The following is a 20,659-nucleotide window of genomic DNA, read 5'->3' as shown; positions in this document are numbered from 1 at the left end:
TGAAAGATACTGGGAAGATTCATAAGTGAGCTCTCTCTGAATGGAGACAAAGGCTGTCTATTGGAGCGTGGCTCTCACAAAACAGACGTTGTGCGGAATGATGGCTTTGTGCCAAGACCCATCTGCAAAGAAAGACGGGGCAACTGACCTGTTTCGCTGACAGCAAAGGAGCAGGTGTAGCCGGCGTAGATCTGAGCCGCCCCACGGCCCGGGAAGTCAAAGAGCTTGACCAGCCGTGGCACCATCTCGTCCTTCTGCTCGGCATGGCCCAGCCGGCCGTACCCACCAAAGCCCCAGGAGAATACACGCTTCTGGGAGTCTAAAACAAGCTGCAAAGGGACACATGGTGACATGGACTTGGGTTTAGACACAGGAAGACGTCTCCCCACCATGCAGCTATTTGCAGAATGGATTACTGGTTCTGCTCTACAGATCTTGGCAGACGACCAAATGCAGCTGTGTCAGAGGCATAAAGATAACCCATGGCCAATTCTATGCTGCAGGGGCTGAAACCATTGAGATGATGCACGTAATACAAGGACATTCCACTATTGTCTCTGCCAACTATTCCATTTTCCCACTCTTATCTTAATTGTTGTTAAGTCACATGTCTTCCCACTCCTCCCCTCCAGTAATAAAGCCAGAAGCAAAAAGGGCTAGGTGTCTAGACAGCTGGGTAATTCTGTCAATTTCATACTCCGATATTGATTAAACTGGAGAAAGAGCAAACAAGATGAGGACCCCGCCACCTCCCCCAGGATTCCCGCTCAGAGCTTTTGTGCTGCTCTACACAGAGCTACTCAACAATGGGCAGTAAAATACCAAGACTTTGCCTGGTGCATTTACACAACAATTAGAAATTAGCTGCCACCCATGATGTGGCCTCCAGTACTAGAGGAGTTAAGTCACATGGCAGCTTCAGTCAGATAAAACATCTCAGTAACAATAACTGGAAAAGACATTTATACTTCAGGCATCCTGTGGGTACACATTCATCTTTCCCTCCATTATTTGCTTAACAGGTCTGTCTGTCTCTCAGCAAGCTATTACCGAGTGGATTTTCAGGTTTGGAGGGGGTTTATTTTTCATCTATTATTACACATTTCAAACCCCTAAATGTTAAGGAATCAAAGTACTCAAATTGGATTAGGGCACCTCCCACGCAAACTAAAGTCATAATCTGATTACGCCAAGACTGGACTCAAAACCTAAGCAGGGCAGGGAGAGACAGAAGGTTTGTGCAAACGACGGCCTGTATTACAGATTTGTGTCAGCGGACAGCACGTTTCCCGTCCTTCCACTGCGTGAATTACCTATTCTAAGAAAAGGTGTCTGACTCCAACTGTCCCTAGAGAAGTTTCAACATGCATTGAGACAAAGTTGTGAACAAACCTTTACACCAGGGTTTAAATCTGGCAAATGGTCCACAGACACGGGATTACAGCCTTAATGCTGGAATCAACATACTTTTGGGGTACGTCTGCACTTGGAATCTCCCCCTCCGCAGCTCCTAGCTAGCACACCAAAAGCAGAGCGTAGCTGCAGCAGGACAAGCAGAAGAATGCGCTAGCACCCCGGAGTATGTGGTCTCGGATCGGCACAGGCACATTACTCAGGGCAGCCAGTTGTCCCGCCGCCCACACTCCCGCAGCGACCCTATTTTTAATTCACCAGCTCAATCACAGCTAGCGTGAGTACGTCTCCTCAAGCCGGGAATCAGACCCCTGGCCCAAGCGTCGGTATACCCTTAGTTATAGCTGATGGAAAGAAGCGGAGAGAGAGCACCGAAGGCTTTAACGCCTCAGAGGATAAACATGCGGGAAAGTTTTCAACTAGGTCTAGTATAACTTCTGGCTAGAGATGGGACAAACCAAGATTCCGAATCCAAAACTCCTGGAACTCGGAAAATTCTTGGCACTGGAGCAGATCTGTTCAGTGCAGCTCTGTCGCTATTACTGAGAATCCAGCACGAATCAAAGTCATTTGTAAAGAGACGACGTAACTGCCAGTCACCAGGAGTGAATTAACTGCATGTGGAACGTACAGCAAATTGAGGGGGACTCAAATCAATTTCTGTCAGCCCCCAGCAGAATCCCAATGACTGCCGCTGAGCAATGCTAGATAGGGAATTGGTTTCTTTGCGGAGCACTGCTGCGGGCAGTGCTTCAGACTGCCAAATGAAATCCCCGCCTTACCGTGTGGTTAGCACCGCAGGCCACATCTCGCACGACCACGTTAGGGACAGGAAGGATCTGCCCATCTTTTGTCTTTTCGATGAAGATGGCAACGCGACGGGGCACCAGCTCACAGTCGTACTCTATCCTCTGAGCACGGGCGATGAACTTCCCATCGGAATTGTGTCCTGTTGTAGGGCAGAGAGAGATGTGAAAAGGAACTCTGCGTGGCCAGCTACCCTGGCCCACGCCACCCAGTAACTCAGCAGGAACCCTCTTGAACAGATATCCCATGACCCATGGGATAGGAGCACCACTCTAAATTACTACATGCATCAGGGTAACGGTTTCTTTGCTAACTTTATACTCCTGCTGAAGCAGGCGGTGTGGAATACTTCTAACTATACACAGCCATTATTATGTGTACTTCAATAGCACCTAGGAGCCCTAGCGTGGCCCGGGTCCCCACTGGGCTAGGCACAGTACAAACACAGAACAAAGAGACAGATCCTCCCCAAAGAGCTTCCCCTCTCATTAAGGGCAAAGGAGGAGGAATTCTTTGCAGCTACTCCTGGAGCTTTTCCCATTTATGAAGGATTTCCACCTGATTTCCCCTACAGGCAATTTAATGTCATTCCCCATTTCGTCAGGAAACAGCACCTCCGGCACGTCACGGTATGTCTATTCTGCGATAAAAAACCCACGGCACCAAGTCCCAGAGCCCAACTGACTTGGGGCTAAACATTGTAGTGTAGACATTTGGGCCCGGGCTGGAGCCCGGGCTCTAAGACTTTCCCCCACCCTCCAGCCTGAGTGTCTACACTGCAATTTTATAACCCCGGAAGCCGGAGTCAGCTAACCTGGGCCAGGCACGGGTCTTTTCTTGCAGTGCAGACATACTCTCCAAGACCCTTCCAGCCTGCTCAGGAAATCCTCACCACCCTCCGAGAAGAGGCACCCCGTGGCTGCATCAAAGCCTCTCCCACAGGAAAGCAAGCGCATTCCCTGCTCTGTAGATCACAGCTACTAGACATTAACCAGATAAAGTACAGCTCATGCATAATGGAACACGCTGCCTGGATGCACAGTGGCAGATTGTCATTTCTGCGGCACTGACAGGCTACACAGTCTAGCATTCCAAATGGGGGGCGGGGGTGTTATGGACACTCCAGGGGCAACAGCTTTTGTTTGATTGTAACGCCGCCGCCTCACACTGCTCTCTCCCTTTCAATCAGAAGATCTCAAAAGCACTTTACGAATATTGGCAAATTAAGCCTCACCACCCACATGTGAGGCAGTCTAGAAGTACTCTCTGTATACCTGGGGAAACTGAGGCATAGAAAGGAGAGGCATATTGACCAATGTCATACAAACAGAGCAGAGAGAAGAGAAGCCAGATCATAGGCTTTAAACACAAGGCCACCATCCCCTCTGGAAGGGGACTGAGATAAGATGTGCCCCCCCCATTATTGTTTAGATTATACCAATATGCCAGTCTACAAAAAGCTTGGTGGCGGTCTCAGGCTGGATTTGAAGTCTGCGGTCATTAAAACTAGATAGTCCTTTAAAAAATAAATCATACCCAGCTGTCCATATTCAGGGCACCCAAAGGAATAGAGGTTTCCTTTGCAGTCCATTATCATGCTGAATTCAGCCCCACAGGCCATTTTGGTAATAGGTTGGCCGTTGTACATTATCTACAAAGGAAGGAGACAACAGTAGCATTTGGCAACAGATGAAACAGAGTGACCCAAGTGCCCCTTCTAGGCTGCCGGTGAGCACTGCCAGACTCCCAGAGCAAATATATGGCTAGGCTTTCAAGGAGCGCACAGTTCTTTTCCGACACGTGTGCAAATACCAGGCCCAAATTACCTAGGCAAATCAGGTATTTGCATGTACAGTTAAGCAGTACGTTTGCATCCACCAAGGGGCTATGTTTAGTGGGTACTAATTTACATGCAAAATTGTGCAAACCTAACCGAAGAAACCTGGCCTGTCGTTTAAATAACTGCCCCGATATTGGGGAAGAGGAAAAGGAGGTTTGGGAAATGGTCAATTCACTAAGTAACCCACAAAAATATGAAGGGAGAAGGAGAAAATAGGAACTGAGGGTGTCTACATTGGAGCTGGGGGGTGTAAGTTCTGGCTTGAGGAGACATCCCACGCTAGCGCTGATCAAACCAGCATGCTAAAACCAGATGTGCAGCCAGCTGGTGGGAGAGACCAGCCACCTCGAGTACAATCCCATCTGAGCTGCTAGATACATTCTCAGGTGGCTAGGTTGCACGACGGGGGCTACACTTGTATTTTAGCACGCCAGCTCCATCACTGTTAGAGTAGGTTATATCTACTCGAGCTGGAAACTGCACCGCCAGCTCCTGTGTAGACATTCATAAGTATTTCTTAGGACAGCTCCTCGGCTAAACTTCTACTCTGCCCTCAGCTAGACGTTCTCTTCACTTACTTCATGCACTGGGGCAATATTTTGCCACCCTTTGGCTCTTGCGTCTTCAGCCCAGACCCATAAGAGAATGGATCCCAGTGATTATAAGGCAGAGGCGGGCTCTGTTTAATCTCCAATCCAAGGTGTGAAAACTCTCCTCCCTGATCCATTTTGTTTTCCAAGACAAGAATGGGATGGCTAAAAAACAGGTAATCTCCACAGGCAACCAGTCTGACCATTGTTTTGACTTTGTGATATGAAAATTTGAGAGCCTGTCTACCAAAAATTCAACTTCTGGAGGTCCAAGAACTCACATGGGATGCTTTCAGCCCCCAGCCACACCAGGGACCAATCTAGTAGCTGAGCTGTTTGAACACTGGATTGCCTGGCCATTGAGGGGAAAACAACACTTTAAAACCACACTTAAAAGTTACGGGAGGATCTAGATCAGGGGTGGGGCAAACTACGGCCCCTGCTCGGCTCCTATGCACTCCAATGGCCTCGCTCCACTGGGAGCTGCAGGGGCGCTGCCTGCAGACAGGGCAGTGTGCAGAACCGCCTGGCCGCGCTTCCGCGTAGGAGCTAGAGAAGGGACATGCCCCTGCTTCCAGGAGCTGCTTGAAGTAAACAGCACTGAGAGCCTGCACCTCAAGCCTCTCCCCGCGCCCCAACCCCTGATCCCGCTCCTGGCCTCCAAACCCCTCAATCCCAGCTTGGAGCACCCTCCTGCACCCCAAACCCCTCATCCCCAGCCCCACCCCAGAGCCTGCACCCCTTCCCAACCCCAACCCCCTGCCCCAGCCCGGAGCCCCCTCCCACACCCTGAACTCCTCATTTCTGGCTCCACCCCAGAGCCCACCCCCCCCCAACCAGAGCCCTCACCCCCTCCCGCACCCCAACCCCAATTTTGTGACCATTCATGGCCCACCATACAATTTCTATTCCCGGATGTGGCCCTCGGACCAAAAAATTTGCCCACCCCGATCTAGATGATCACACCGGCCTCTTCTGGTTTTAAAATTTATGTTCTAGACAACGTAGAGAGGCTTTAAAGCTGTTTGGACCATCCACATGGGCCAGGTAAACCATGTTAGCCAGCTATCAGTCTGACATCAGATTTAAACGGACTCAGGTAATATTGTATAATCTTGAGTTTGGATAGGGCTTTTCCACTTGTCCAGCAAATAGACAAAATACATGATGTAAAAAGCAACAGAGGGTCCTGTGGCACCTTTAAGACTAACAGAAGTATTGGGAGCATAAGCTTTCGTGGGTAAGAACCTCACTTCTTGCATCTGAAGAAGTGAGGTTCTTACCCACGAAAGCTTATGCTCCCAATACTTCTGTTAGTCTTAAAGGTGCCACAGGACCCTCTGTTGCTTTTTACAGATTCAGACTAACATGGCTACCCCTCTGATAAAATACATGATGTGATGCTATTTATTTTCCAAGTCCGTAAATAACAAACAGAAGAAAATATACAGCAGAAATTTTTGTTCTGGATGAAGATTCCATGTCTCCCCCCAACCTTCACTCCTCTTATTGGAACCAAGTCCAAGCAATTTGGTTTTAAGGATCAATATGGCCCCAAAATGGTCACCAGTGCAGTAGGCAGGACATGAGAAATTAAGGAACCCGTTGACAGACAGAGGAAACCCAAAGAAGGGCATTAGAAGTACCTGAGTGGGACTTGGAACTGCATCCGTCTGATTGCCGAGACCAAGCTGTCCCATCTTATTCTCTCCAAATGCAAATACAGAGCCACTCTCTGGAACAAGAGGGAAACAAATGCAGGGGGAAGGAGGAGGGGTGGCAGTGAAGGGAGAAGTTTAAACCTCCATGTTAATGCAGAGTTGCTGGAAAACCATTAATACAGGACTTGAGACGATCATTGCAATGCACCATGCTAAATTAAAGCATATTGCCCCAAGTGCTATAACTTAAACATTAGAGTTGTCTACAGAGGGACACTCAAGAAAGTTATTTCAAATTCATTAAAGGTGTGAATTTTAATGTGGATTAGCTAAATCGTATTAAACCCGGGTGGACACTCTTATTTGGAATTAACATGGCCTTAATTTGGTTTATCTTCATTCCCTTCTAAGGCCACTTTCATTTTGAATAAGAGCCTCCACACAGCAGTTTAATGCAGTTTAACAAATCCACTTTAAATTCACAGTTTTAGTTCATTTGGATTAACTTTCCCGGGTGCTTCTGTAGCATAGTGCTGCCCTAACCCTGTAGTGTAGACACAGCCTACACTGCCACAAGAGGTTTCCCCCACCCCACCCCCCCCGCCCACCTCCATCAGTGTAGGAACACAACCTCCCCAAACATATCTACAGAAACATTCTTCCATCAACACAGCTGCATCTACCGTGGGGGTCGGGTCACCAAATTCTGGACACGGGTATGGATTTTTCACAGCCCTGACCCATGTCAGACTAACTTTTAAGTGAAGGCCAGGCCCCCACATAGACAAGCTTTAAGCAATCCAGAATCTCAGGGTATGTCTCCACTAGAAAGGCTACAGCAACACACACACACACTGACGCCAGCGACGGAAGGGGCTCTTCGGTCACTGTAGCAAATCCACCTCTCTGAGGCAGTAGCGAGGCTGACGGAAGAACTCTGTTGACCTAGCCGCATCTACACCAGGGCTAAAGTTGGCTTCATTACATCACACAGGGCGTGAAATTTCTCTCAGCCTTCAGCAATGTAGTTAAGCAGACAGAACTTTGTAGTACAGACCAGCCCAGAGAAGGAATGTATTGCAGTAAGAAAAATTAGCAACAAGGTGGCATAATCACCATTTTGTAGCACTGCTATCGAGACAGTCATCTCCTGGAGAGGACTATGCATAGGCGGCCATGGCTTATGGTCTAAATAGCAAGACAAAGGGCTTGTTTACATTATACAGTGGTATGAAATGTAGAGCACTCTCATATGGCTCACTCTAACTGCCCCATGGAGACACTGCTGGCATGAACTAAAAGGCACTAGCGTAGTCCCATTTGAAACATTAATGCGCACTAGTTATCTTTTAGTTTGTGCCAGCAGGCTCTACAAGGGGCCCTTAGAGCCCTCTACAATTCACACGCCCATAGTCCCGACTGCAGCGTCATGCAGATAAACCTAAATTTGCTTTTTCCCTTCGTGTCCAGTGCTGGAAGTTTCAGAAGTGGAGTAAGACTGAGACCATCTTCAATAACCTTCATATTCTTTAAGGTCCCTTCGACTACAAGGCCCTGCAACAGAGCTCTCGGCCAAGGACTCCCTTTGCATATCTTCACAAGCCAAGGCATTCGCTACCCACCAGGGGCTGAATGTGCTGCTTCCAAGACCCTATCAGCTTCTGTTAGCCTCGGGAGCAAAAGAGTAAGGGTGAAATCCCAGCCCCATTGAAACAAAAACATGCATTACCTTCAATGGGGCCAGGATAGCACCGAAAGACTCCATCTTCCATCGCCACCTAGCCCGAGGTTCTCTCTCTCATTCCCAGGTGCATTGTGCGTTTTTCTGAGGATCAGTATTTGATGCACCAGTTCCCTATATGCCCCAGTATTTTGCAGTGTCCTGTAGGGAGATCGATAGCCCAAGCCCAATTCCTCCTTCCCAGTAGCCTCCCATACCTGTCAGAGCGAGCGTGTGGTTCCGCCCACAAGCTGCTGATGCGATCACCTCGCTGCTGAGAACTTCAATGAGTTTGGGAGCCTCCACGCGCTTGGTATCTCCATGCCCCAGCTGCCCTTTCTCGTTACGACCTAGAGAGAAGCGTGCACACAAACACTCATGACCCGGTGACCACCATACTACAGAGACTCAGATCCCTTTTCCTGCTCATTGCACTGTGCCCCTTCTCAGTTGTGACCAGACCTCACACTAGGAGAAACCACCCTTTGAACTTGATCGACTCCCCCATCCTTCCCAAGCAGAGCTTGCCTAGTGTACACGTTCCTAACCTGGGGAGAGCAACAGGTCTCAACGGGTCGTGGCCATGCTCCCTTTCCTTATGGCTGCCTTCAAGCTTTGCCAGTCGTAGCGTGGGAGCCGTGATACGGAAAAGGTGGAGAACCGCCATTCTGGTGCATAGTGCATCTGAACTAGTCTCCTTGAGATTCACAAAGATACAGCAAGGGGCAAGTCACCCACTAGCGGTCAAAGATCTGAACTGTTTCAACTAGGGCAAAAGCCAGGCTGTTTCGGGAACCAAGTTTTCAGCACTTCTGATACAGACAGCTGATAAGCTTAGGAGTCTGCTGCAATTCAGAGCTGGGCAGAGACCACTGCCTTCCTTTATGCCAGCCATCTCTTTACTTGAGTCATGATCTAAGGGCTACTGATACACACTGTTTATGCCTACTACTCACCCCAGCTCCAGAGCTTCCCCTCTGTGGTGATGAGCAGACTATGAGCTGCACATGGTCCCGAAACCACAGTCCGTACCTGAATCCCTGAGAGACACCCATACCTGTGAGGCCCCCACAAGTTCTGGCCCAGGTTACGGTAAGCCACTGTAGAGAAAGCGGAATACAGACAAGTCTTACAAATAATTATGTTATAACATGAAGTCAGCAGCAAGTGCACTAAAATCATCTCTTAAGTCACTGTCCACACAGAAAACCCATTTAAATAGGGACAGGTTTGTGGATTCAGTTTTGTCCCCGAGTTTATCCAAAATTAAGGTTGTCCTATGTAGTTCCTGCAACTCACCTCATTCAGCTGATTTGTGGTTATATATTTTATGTAACTGCTATTACAGAAATCCAAAATAGTTTTCAGTTGATCACTGACATCTTATGTTCACCTCACTGTTCTGTCATGCTACAGGATATTCTTGGTTGTCAACATGAGACAGGAAGAGGGAAAGGACCACAGGAGATTTGTGACCTTTCAGAGTCATATTAACACTGCTGATTTCTATTGAGAGGTTAATTAGACCAAAAACCACCCAACAAAGCCATCCCACCAATTACAGGCACCGTGACAAAGCGAGAGAGCTAGAGAAAGAATGGGGGACCTCAGTGAGCCAATTAAAGTCACTGTTCCAATTACCGGCATCCTACTTAGGTGGCTTTGACCAGACCACAAAATGAGGCTTGAAAATACTGAGTGACTTAAATGACTTCAGGAGTCAATTGATCCTTCATGACTTAATTTTCCCCATAAGTATAACGGGGCTGTAATACAGCATCTCTATCCGGGGATCTCAAAGTACTTTGCAAGCATCAGTGAGTTTAACTTCACGGCACCCTGCTGGATACCTCCAGATTGTTCCTTATGCGTAAAATTGGACAAAGGGTTAAATCCTGCGACGTATCCAGCACCCACTGACTTCAATGACAGCGGAGGCATTCGGCATCAGGAATGAGAGCCTCCAACTGATGAAGTGCACTGCCTACAGACGGAGTTCTGATGGACACACTCCACTATGCATATTAGATCTTCTTTGTTCGATCCATCTTCCTTTATGCCTTTAGCCTTCTTTGCCAATGATCTACCACCACAGAGCACTGTAGTTACGACAGTATTATTTAGATTTACAATAAGTGGGCTCCAAGCAATTCCATGCACTTTTAAATGCTTTGTCATTGTATTTTTTTTTTTAAACACTTCCACCACATCACAGGGGTATTATGAGGCTTAATTCATTAGCTGAAAGCATTGTAAGTGTGCAAAGCACGGCAGAACTTGCAGTTTGTTGTTGGGCTTCCTAGTCACAAACTCTGCAGTCTGTGTGTGAAATGGGACTGAATACCACAGAGGAGTTAGTTAGAGGCTGGCAGTTTGCAATAATGGCAGCTACCAATTAGTATGTCTGTTTGTTTTAGCTATAAACGTTGAATGCTCCTGCTGCTGTCTATACTTGTCCTGGATACCCGCAGAAAGAACACAGAAAGAGGCACCTTGGTTCACCTTGTTTGCAGATGATATTCTAAACGATCTCTCTCTTCACTGCACAGAAGAGGATATTGATGAATACAGAGATGTGCTGGAGAGACAGGGGCTCAAAATTAAGAGAGGAAAAGCAGAATACATGGTATGTGATTTCAATAATATGAACACTGAAGAATTATCCTTGAAACCAGATGGGCAGACAATCTCAAAAATGCAAAGTTTCAAGTATCTGGGTTCCAGCTTCTGGGAAAATGGGAAAACGGAGGACAAAATTAGAGGTAGATAATAAACCACAGCTCAAATGGAGAGAGAGAAGTGGTGTCATATGTGACAGGAAGATTAAAGGGAAAGCCTTAAAAACGGTGGTCCATCCAGTTTTAAAAGTATTACACAACAGAAGAAACATGAGCAAACCATCTGTTCCACAAGAAGCTAAGATGGATACGTGGTGTAAGCAAGAAAGACCCCGGGAGGAATGTGCATGGTAGAGACGTGCTCAAAGTAACACTCAGCAATGAAAAAATGAGGGAATGCAAGCTCAGATGGTTTGGTCAGGTAAAGTGCATTCCTAATAACATGTGGTTATTAGACTCCAACAGATCAAGATTGAAGGAAAAAAGACAGAGGCCGACAAGGAAAAGGGGTGGGATGCCGTAAGGGAACAGGTTAGCACGTGGCTTGATAGAGGACATGCCACTGAACAGAGCACTTTGGAGGAAGAGGACTCCGAGCGGACTGGATTAACGCAAAGAAGAAGTTGAATGACTGACAGATTACTGAGGTAAGCACTTTTCCCCATTTTAATTATTTGAGGAATCATCTCTATTTCAAGATGCCGTTTACCACAGGGGTAGTGAAACTAGACATATGCAGCAACGGCCAGTGTGTTACAAACGTGGAGAGGAGAAACAACAGGACTGGTTTGTACGTGCTTATCTCGGATGACAGAAATCAAGCAGGACTGGTCTATTTCACACCATTTAAAAAGGGTGTATCTGCTGGAATGCGGTGTAACTGTGGTTTTTAATTCCCTCTGGTATGGCTTACATCTGTCAGTGTCTACTGAATTGCACTAACTGTCCTGACTAGCTGGGATGGAGGAAGTCTGTTAATTGCTGCACTCGAAATTCACAGAGCCAACTAGTGTATTTAACTACGCAACTCCCGTTAAATTTGGTGGGAGCTGTGTGCCTAAATCCCCTAACTTAGGGGTTCTCAACTTTTTTGAGCTCAAGACCCATTTGTAAATGGTTATAGTCTATCTCAACTGAGTAAATAGTCTGGAGGTGTAGGCCCTGGGGTGGTTTTTGTCAGATCCTGCCCCCACAGGGAGTTGGGTACTGCCTGGCACTCACCCCATAGTGGTGGCTCCTGTGCCGTGGGGCTGGCTTGACTTGGCTCTCTGCTCCGGGTGTTGCAACCTCTGGAGTTGCAGCGCCACTCAGGTTTGGCCCCCTTGTGACCCGGCTCAGGGGTTGCAGTGCCACTCACTCCAATTTGGCCTATCCAGATTCCATCATCACGACAGCTGGGCCAAACTTGAGTAGCGCTTGGACCCCAGGGGTTGTGCTGCCTGGAGCAAGGAGGCAAGCCCAGCCACCCTCATGGGACAGGAGCTAAAGGAGCTGCCAAGCGACCCTGTGAAGCATTTTGGCGACCCGATTTTGGGTCCCGACACACAGATTGAGAAACCCTGCCCTAACTGACTTTGAACATCTCAACCAGACTCAATTTGGAGGCTCTAGAGACAGTACAGTGGTCAAAATGATAACCAAAGATTTATAACCAAGGCAGCATGGTCTAGATGGAGAAGCGTTAGGCTAGGACCGAAGAGGATCTGGGTTCCATTGCTAGCTCTGCCGCTGATGTGCTGTGTGTCTTTGGACAAGTGTTGCTTCATCTCCCTCTGCCCCTATTTCCCTTTCCATCCTTTGTCTGTCTCCTCCATTTAGACTGTAAGCTCTTCAGGGCAGAGACGTCTCGTACTAGGTGTCTGTACAGCACCTAGCAAAATGGGGCTGTGATCTTGGTTGGATCCACTAGGCACTACCATGATATAAACAACAACAGAAAGTGATGCTGATTTTCCTCAGTCCAACAGTCTGACTCCACAAGGTCAGAATCACTTGTTACCAGGAATCAATGGCGGGAGAAGTTACACTGTGGACACACTGGACTGGGACTCAGGAGAACCCAGATCTTATTCCTGACTCTTCCATTGACCTGCTGGGTGGCATTGGGCAGGTCACGTCCCCCTCTCCATGCCTCGGTTTCCCCATCTGTAAAATGGGGATAATGATCCCGACCTCCTTTGTAAAGGACTGTGAGGTACAGGGATGAGACGCGCTAGATAAAAGCGAGGTATTATTAATATTATAAATGATTAGCAACAATTGTCATTTTTGAGCCTACTGGAGGCAGCCACCTTGCTGAAAGGTGCGGTCATGTGACCTTTGCTTTGCAGATCCCCATACTCCAAAGACTATAAACCCATTTTCATGTTCGTTTAGCAGTCAGAAAAATCAGTCGTTTGTTTGAATAGCAGAGTTCTCATGGTTTGGCAAGCCATTGTTGGAAAGTCTAACCCACAGACAGCTCTCCACGCCGTCAGCATCACTGAACATCCCCAGGATCTACCTCAGGGGTGGGCAAAGTTTTTGGCCTAAGGGCCACATTGGGGTTCCAAAACTGTATGGAGGGCCGGGTAGGGAAGCCTGTGTCTCCCCAAACAGCCGGGCCCCCACCCCATATCTGCCCCCTCCCACTTCCTACCCCCTGACTGCCCCCCTCAGAACTCCCAACCCATCCAACCCCCCACCTCAGCTCCTTGTCCCCTGACCGCCCCCTCCCGGGACCCCCCAGGACCCTACCCCCTATCCAACTCCCCCCTGCTCCCTGTCCCTTGACTGCCCTGACCCCTATCCACACCCCCACCCTGACAGGCCCCCCGGGACTCCCACGCCTATCCAACCCTCCGTTACCCATCTCCTGACCGCCCCCGCCCAGAACCTCCGCCCCATCCTCCCTGTCCCCTGACCGCCCCCCCGAATCTCCTATCCAACCTCTGCGCCCTCTTACCATGCTGCTCAGAGCAGCAGGACGGTCCTGCAGGCCCAATGTGGCCAACGGGCCGTAGTTTGCCCACCTCTGATCTAGCTATTCTGGGGCACTTTATGGCCCCTGTTATCACAGCATCTGAGTGCATCCTAATGTTTAATGCATTTATCCTCACAACCCAACCCCCACATAAGGAAGGGCAGGGCTTTCATCTCCATTGTACAGACACAGAACTGAGGCCCGGAGAGATTAAGTGACTTGTCTAAGGTGTCATAGGTAGTCTGTGGCGCAGCAGGGACTCAAACTCCAGTCTCTCAAGTCCTAGGCTAGCGGCTGTCTTCAGTTCAGAAACGCTAACTAATTACAGATTTTAAAAAATCCACACATTTCCTCATTTCCCAGAGCAAGAAATGCTTTTTACTTTGAACATTGAGACTCCTGGGCTGAACACAATAGGTGCAGTTTGCCTTTAAGAGAGAGGCCCAACAAAGAGCAGCTGTCTGAGTATAGACAAGGGGGCAGCCTCTGATAACAGACAGGCTACGAGTTCTCAAGGTCAGTGGAGAAGGTGTCTTTGTCCTTCAGTCTCACGTGATACTGAGAACCCAATTCCACAAGAATTTGAAGAGACTATTTCAACGAATGCCTGGTCTGATATTCAGAAGTGCTAAACAACTTTGGAAATCAGGCCATCAGCACATAGATGGACCCTGGCATTGTCTTTCATAGAAAGTGTGGCCTCTTCCACATATCGACAAGGTTACATAATTAAGTCTAAACCTTTTATAATTAAGGAAAGCACACATTTCTCTCCCCCCCCCCCCCCGCCAGCTATTTTTTGTAACATTTTAGAAAACAAGTTTTCCCCCAGATGGTCAAATCAGGGTAAGTCCTCAGCCACTGTTTCTTCATCTAATCACCTTGCTCTTGTTGCGTTCCTATCATTTCACGCCTAAAACAACTCTAAGTACGAGAAATATTTTAAGCTCTTGTTCATCACTTGTTCTCCTTTCCTAAGGCATGCCTATAAGCGATACACACAGCTATATACTGACAACATTCAGAGGCTGTTAAAAATCAAATGGTGTTTCACAAATAAGTGGCCATGGATCTTCTATGCTGCAAATACAGACACCTAAAATTCAATAACTTCACATAAAGAAGCAAGAAGCCCCACCGGAGCCCTCTAAGTCATCTAACCACAATAACAGAGAGCTGCCCAGCAAAGCACTGATGGCGTAGATTTGGCTTCAAATAGCTCTCGGGCTAGATACTGATCATGGATATGAATTTTTGGAGTCAATAGGAGCGCCTGTCCACCTGACAGTTTTACAAGCTACAGTGATCCCAGTATCCAATAGTACAGTGGCTCGTAACCTGGGGTGCACACACCTGCTGGGGTTTCTGGAGGTGCGAGATATGCCAGATTTTTTTAGAAGGCAACTCATCAAAACCACAAATTAAGCACAGGCATGTAAGTACAACTACTTTGTTTCATCAGACCTATGTATTCATTAACCTTATACATTTGTTAACGATTACTGTAATATACAAACAAATTCTCTCTCATTCGACAGTTATGCTAGATCTAGGTTTAAAGAACTGACCTACTTCAACGATTTTTGAGAAGGGTGCGAGAACATATTTTGAGACCCAAAGGGGTGCAGGCTGCAGTAAAGGTTAAGACCCACTGCAGTAGTAGGATCAGGCCCACTTGCTGCTGGCTGAGAATAGGCACATTGCACAGACCGGAGAAAAGGGAAGCGAACCTCTCTGTGAATAGTTGGCACTGACACACCACTCAGATAGGCCCCCTCTGCCCCACTCACTCCTCGACCGGCCCTTGAACTTTTAGGACTTCAAAAGTTTCCACTCAGCATTGCTCCACATGCTGTTGTGGAAAGCAAAAGATGGGAACGTGCATTAAAGCAGAGCTGTGTTCCAGGAGCTTTATCCTAACTTTCTAACAAGTGCCAAAGTGAAAGCTGTTTGGCGTCCATGAAATATGCTAGGTCGCCTAAGTTCCCTGTAAGCTGCGTGGCGGCGCAGCAGCCTATTTAGTGCCATGCAGGTGCTCAGGGAACCTGCTCGGGGACCTGCCGTGGCCAGGGGAGAGACGCGCCTCCCCAGCCCCAAGCTAGCCAAGCCTCCAACCTGCCATAGCTGGGGCCCACCTCCCCCAGGCACGACCTGGACCTGCGGGGCCGGGGGAGGAGCGCCTATCCTGCAGCCCCAGCCCCGGAGCTGCTACAGGGAGAGAGCTGGGGGGAGTCCTCTCTCTCCACCGTAGCCCTGGAGCACCCTCCTGCACCCCAAACCCCTCATCCCTGGCCCCACCCCAGAGCCTGCACCTCCAGCTGGAGCCCTAACATCCCTGTACCCCAACCCTCTGCCCCAGCCCTGAGCCCCATCCCACACGCCGAACCCCTCGGTCCCACCCCCACCACGTCACAATTACCTCCACGTTGGTGCACATAACAAAATTCATTCCACACATGGATGGGAAAAATTACAGGGAACACCATAGGCCGCCATCCTCACAGATCCCACAGATGTTAAGCTGTGGTCACTGTGTCTTCGGCAGAGACACTTGTTAAGAGTCCACATGGTTGAGCTTGTCGAAAATCGGACCAGGAGATCTCCAAGGAACGGATGTCGGTGGCATGCTTCCCTCTGAGCTAGCACTGAACAAATACCCGCAGCATGGTACAATGGGGGAATATACCGCTCATGGCGCCCCCTTTCAGATGAGGCAACACTGTGATGACGTCTACTGCTGGTGATTAACGATCTCATTGCACGCCGACAGTTTGGCGACAGGCAGATTCTAGCTTGGACAATGCCTTTCTGCAAACCACAATTCTCACGGATACTGGTTTGGCATTTTAATTCCTTTGCAGGTCATTTGGCTATCCTAAGAATGTCAGTTTTAAGACTGCAGCTTCCTCCTTTCAGAGGGCTTAGTCCTGACAATGGAAAAGCCGTTCCGAGCGTGACTGACTGTTTTTGGTATGGGGACGGTAGAAAAAGACACAAGCAACAGACATCAGGCTGGTCACCTAAAGGGTACGTCTACACTGCAATCAGGAGGCGATGCTGCAGATCAAAGCCAGTTCAGCTATGCTTACACCAGCCGCAATCACACCTCCTGACTGCAGAGCAGATATATCATTAATACTGTCATTTTATCCACAAGGGGCCACTCAGCCGCATCAATCGCTTAGCTTCTCCTACCTTGCTGCTTCGGCACTTCTTTACGGCCAATCAGGTCCCAGTTGGTTGCTCCAAAGATCAGAAGCTGCCCCTTGCTCTTGGATCCTTCGAGTTTCTGCCAGGTGTAAACAGAAACAATCAGCACAGCACACAGGAAAGGGAAACAGGAACTGCAAGTGTTCTGCAATTACTTCGGCATACAGGGAGAGGAGGCGGCACGAAACCGAACAGTCTGTTAGTATTGCTACTGTTCATTTAGATGCGCCTGGCAACCGCGGAGTGTTTTATTGCACGCACTATCATCGTGGCGTGGAGCACCACGATTATACCTATTGTTTAGTCTTAGACTGATTTTTCTTTTACAAAAACTGGTGAAGATTAGTACCAAATGCATTGCAGCAACTACCGATCAGTAGGGGTATTTGCAAGCTACATTCATAATACTGAGAGAGGATAAACGCCAATAAAACTGGCCTACAGTTTAAAAAAAAAAAGGAAAAACTAAAACTGAAAGGCCATTAGAAAGGTGATGGCTAGAGACATTAGGATACAGCAGATTTAACACCCTGTTCTGTATTATCTCCTTAAGAATGAAGATTTCAATTGTTCAAAGAGTTGAATCAAATACACCTTGCACAGGGTTCAAACCTTCATTAACGTCAGGGACCTTTTCCCTTCACCCCCCCTTTATTCTAGCAGCCCACTGCACTTTAGCCCTTCTTCTCCCAAAGCGAGGCCTACCACTGTGACCATCATCCTACTAGTCAAGATGGGACGCCCTTCAGAGCCCACCGCCATCTCATCCCCACTCTGAGGCACCACCACACAGCACTCCTGCTCTCAGGAACACCGTTCGCGCTCCACAGCACTTCCTGGCAGCCCCAAAAGGCAAGAAAGCAGGCTTTCTAGCCAGATCACTTATTCTGAACGAATCGGCAACTAAAGAACCAACTGAGTATTTTCAGAGCCTCACGTTCCTTGAGGAACAGAGACTCTCCAGTTCCCAGACTCTTAAAAATCTGACCCTTTACAGCTGACATAGCATAGCCAGATTCAAAGTTGTGGGCCTGATTTTCTCAAGCACGGGGCCTACATGTCTCCAGCTGCAGTCTATGGAAGAGGTGGGTACTCAGCACCTCTGAAAAATCCAGCCCTTTCTGCACCAAACATGCACACAACTCAGAAAACAAAAGCCAGCATCATCCATCCTGCAATGCTGTCCATGGGCTGCTCACAAAGGCGAATGAATCCCCGACTCCACAGGGCTGAACTTACCCACGTTAAGAGGGTTTAAAAAAAATAAGAGTGGGAACAAGGATTCTAGAGCTTAAATTTAAGTGATTGGTTGGGATTTTCAAAGGAGCTAAGGTATTTAAGACACCTAACCAGCCTTGAAATACAATAGAAGCTGGGGGCTTAACTCCTTAAGGCTCCTTTGAACATCCCAGCCATTATGTTTGAAATCACTGATAATATAAAACCGCAGAAGAAGCCACTCTGACCTTTGGTTGGCAACTTAGAAACTAAAATAGCATGGCACACAAGAAAACGCTTCAAAGGATGGCCTCTGACTTTTACAAGGCTGGGGAAATCATGTTTCCATTTGGTTTTGCTCCCAAGTACACAGCTAAAAGCCAACATTACAGCATAAGTTCTGTTACAAACAGCTGGTAGGGGAGGGAGAGTTCAGTTTATACAGATACCCGTGAAAGGGAAGAGAACCAGCACAAGAATCTGACAAGAAGGCCACCTAAACTCCATTTAAATTATGTAAAGATCTTTATCAGAGCGCTTAGAACCACAAACCTTTCAAATGCTCCGACTATTTCAGATCATGCCCAGAATCATAGAATATCAGGATTGGAAGGGACCTCAGGAGGTCATCTAGTCCAAGCCCCTGCTCAAAGCAGGACCAATCCCCAGACAGATTTTCACTCCAGTTCCCTAAGTGGCCCCCTCAAGGATTGAACTCACAATCCTAGGTTTAGCAGGCCAATGCTCAAACCACTGAGCTATCCCTCCCCCATTTTCTCTGTCTCCTTTTCCTTTAACTGATAGGCCAGGAATTTTAGTTCTGCAGCAGGAACTCGAGAGCCTAAGCTTCCTGGATACATGTTACATCAAAGCATCTGTCTTAAGAAACAGGAACTGCTTCCTGAGGCAAACCCCTCTGTAGGTTAAACTGACTTTGCTCCAACAACTTCCTAGTCTGCCTAACGGATCAGGAAATAGAGAAAAGGAGAAAAACTTGTTTTCTAGCAGCTGTTTCCCATAGGACGTCTACTCAAATCAATTGCGTATTTGATGCGCTACCACATCTGGGAACGATGGAGATACGGTATGATACTGAACGACGTGGCTAGCACATCACTCAGAGGGGAGGGATAGTTCAGTGGTTTGAGCATTGGCCTGCTAAACCCAGGGTTGTGAGTTCAATCCTTGAGGGGGCCACTTAGGGATCTGGGGCAAAATCAGTACTTGGTCCTGCTAGTGAAGGCAGGGGGCTGGACTCGATGACCTTTCAGGGTCCCTTCCAGCTCTACGAGATATACCTATCTCCATTTATTTATTTATTCAGATACCAAGATATTCTGCTCCATCACACAATCAGAATCTAGACACTGCTACCAAGCAGCAGCTTGATTGCAGCTACTTTAGAAGTAGGGCAACGGGAATCATGCTAATAAAAGAGTTATTTTAAATGTAATACACTGCAGTAATTACAGATGCTTCTCACAGCTGACCGATACATTGTCTTGGGAAACTGGACACGTTTTCAGAGAATCATAGAATATCAGGGTTGGAAGGGACCTCAGGAGGTCATCTTAGTCCAACCCCCTGCTCAAAGCAGGACCAATTCCCAAGGAAATCATCTCAGCCAGGGCTTTTAAGGCCCGGCTTGACAAAACCTCCAAGGAAGGAGACTCCACCACCTCCCTAGGGAACGCATTCCAGTGCTTCACCACCCTCCTAGTGAAATAGTGTTTCCTAATATCCAACCTAGACCTCCCCCACTGCAACTTGAGACCATTGCTCCTTGTTCTGTCATCTGCCACCACTGAGAACAGCCGAGCTCCATCCTCTTTGGAACCCCCCTTCAGGTAGATGAAAGCAGCTATCAAATCCCCCCTCATTCTTCTCTTCTGGAGACTAAACAATCCCAGTTCCCTCAGCCTCTCCTCATAAGTCATGTGCTCCAGACCCCTAATCATTTTTGTTGCCATCCGTTGGACTCTTTCCAATTTTTCCACATCCTTCTTGTAGTGTGGGGCCCAAAACTGGACACAATACTCCAGATGAGGCCTCACCAATGTCGAATAAAGGGGAATGATCACGTCCCTCAATCTGCTGGCAATGCCCCTACTTATACAGCCCAAAATGCCATTAGCCTTCTTGGCAACAAGTGCACACTGGTGACTCATATCCAGCTTCTCATCCACTGTGACCCCTAGGTCCTTTTCTTCAGAACTGCTATCTAGCCATTCAGTCCCTAGTCTGTAGCAGTGCACGGGATTCTTCCGGCCTAAGTGCAGGACTCTGCACTTGTCCTTGTTGAACCTCATCAGGTTTTTTTTTGGCCCAATCCTCTAATTTGTCTAGGTCCCTCTGTATCCGATCCCTACCCTCCAGTGTATCTACCACGCCTCCCAGTTTAGTGTCATCTGCAAACTTGCTGAGAATGCAGTCGACACCATCCTCCAGGTCATTAATAAAGATATTAAACAAAACTGACCCCAGGACCGACCCTTGGGGCACTCCGCTTGAAACCAGCTGCCAACTAGACATGGAGTCATTGATCACTACCTGTTGAGCTCGACGATCTAGCCAGCTTTCTATCCACCTTACAGTCCATTCATCCAGCCCATACTTCTTT

At 48.0% G+C, this 20,659-nt stretch overlaps 1 protein-coding gene across 3 annotated transcripts in view; it reads right to left on the bottom strand.

Annotated features, from left to right (window-relative positions):
• The window catches only part of RCC2 (regulator of chromosome condensation 2), a 35,877-nt gene that overhangs the window by 7,587 nt on the left and 7,631 nt on the right, over positions 1-20,659 (bottom strand). For all 3 annotated transcript variants that reach the window (XM_034753035.1, XM_034753037.1, XM_034753036.1), the window contains exons 4-10: positions 16,807-16,900; positions 8,988-9,131; positions 8,250-8,381; positions 6,297-6,385; positions 3,757-3,871; positions 2,196-2,362; positions 149-329 (exon numbers count right to left, since the gene is read on the bottom strand). In XM_034753035.1, the coding sequence (XP_034608926.1) occupies positions 149-329; positions 2,196-2,362; positions 3,757-3,871; positions 6,297-6,385; positions 8,250-8,381; positions 8,988-9,131; positions 16,807-16,900 (922 nt within the window). The remainder of the gene's footprint in view (positions 1-148; positions 330-2,195; positions 2,363-3,756; positions 3,872-6,296; positions 6,386-8,249; positions 8,382-8,987; positions 9,132-16,806; positions 16,901-20,659) is intronic.

This window comes from Trachemys scripta, chromosome 19 (genome assembly GCF_013100865.1).
Source record: "Trachemys scripta elegans isolate TJP31775 chromosome 19, CAS_Tse_1.0, whole genome shotgun sequence".
Classification (NCBI taxonomy): domain Eukaryota; kingdom Metazoa; phylum Chordata; order Testudines; family Emydidae; genus Trachemys; species Trachemys scripta.
This window is presented reverse-complemented; position numbering and strand designations above follow the sequence as displayed.